General features: G+C 44.0%; 1 protein-coding gene across 3 annotated transcripts in view; it reads left to right on the top strand.

Annotated features, from left to right (window-relative positions):
* Positions 1 to 581: 581 nt before the first annotated feature.
* Positions 582 to 972, top strand: part of Dus2 (dihydrouridine synthase 2) — a gene marked incomplete at its 5' end in the record, with an annotated part of 34,491 nt that continues 34,100 nt past the window's right edge. For all 3 annotated transcript variants that reach the window (XM_029563994.1, XM_008834097.3, XM_029563986.1), the window contains 1 exon segment: positions 582 to 627. Coding sequence is in view for 2 of the 3 variants with exons in the window: in XM_008834097.3 (XP_008832319.1) it covers positions 582 to 627 (46 nt within the window).

Here is a 972-nt window from a genome sequence, read left to right as displayed (position 1 = left end):
TCACAGTAAGTAGTATAAGCGTGTGCCTCCATTCACACCTGGCTTGTGTGTGTGTGTGATATACATGTTTCTTTGTGTGCACGTGTGTGTGCAGGTATGTGCATATTTATGGAGGCCAGAGGTCCATTTTGGGTGTTTTCCTCAATTATTCTCTGCCTTATTAACTAATTTATTTATTTATTTAGTGTGTGTCTTGGTGTGTACTTGTCACTGTGCTTGTGTGGAGGTCAGAGAACAACTTGTGGGAATCTCTTCTCTCCTTCCGTCACATGGGTTCTAGGGATTGAACTCCGATTGTCAGGCTTTCCCTTTGTCTAGTGATTGAGGTGGGAGGTCCCAGTGTCTTCGTCCTGGGTAATTGTCTTCTCTAGCACTTAGAGTGGCTCATCCTTTCTCACCCCCAGGAAAAAGAGCTAATTGATGGTAGTTCTCTCAAGGCCTTTCTTGCTGTACTTAGCTGGAGAGGACAGACACGTGTCCTAAAAGCCATGATTGTTGTTAGTAATAGGGTTAAAAGATACTCTTCCTGTGTGGGAGGCATAGTGTCCAAGACTGATGAGTGTTTTTCAATTCTTCTGCAGGAGCTGGTTGATCTTAAGATGCTTCAGTGCAAGAGAGTTGTCAATGGTGAGTGCAGTCCCAGCCTCAGTTTTGTGTGTGTGCCCAGCTGACTCAGGCAGAGCATATTCAGCTGGCTGCCACATTGCATCTTACTTATGGTAGTCTTCTTGGAAGGTTAATAATTATAGTACTTACTATAGAGCTTCATTAAGAAGAGTAAATGAGAGCCAGGCATGGTGGCACATGCCTGTAGTCCCAGCACTTGGGAGGCAGAGGCAGGCGGATCTCTGAATTCAAGGCCAGCCTGGTCTACATAGAGTTCCACGCCAGCTGGGGCTACAAGGAGACCCTGTTTCAAAAAGACCAAAAAAAAAAAGAAACCAAAAAAAAAAAAAAAAAAAAAGAAAAAAG

The sequence above is a fragment of the Nannospalax galili genome, unplaced genomic scaffold (assembly GCF_000622305.1).
Source record: "Nannospalax galili isolate Female #2095 unplaced genomic scaffold, S.galili_v1.0 scaffold410, whole genome shotgun sequence".
In the NCBI taxonomy this organism is placed as follows: domain Eukaryota; kingdom Metazoa; phylum Chordata; class Mammalia; order Rodentia; family Spalacidae; genus Nannospalax; species Nannospalax galili.
Note: the sequence above shows the minus strand (reverse complement) of the source record. Positions and strands in the feature narration are given on the sequence as shown.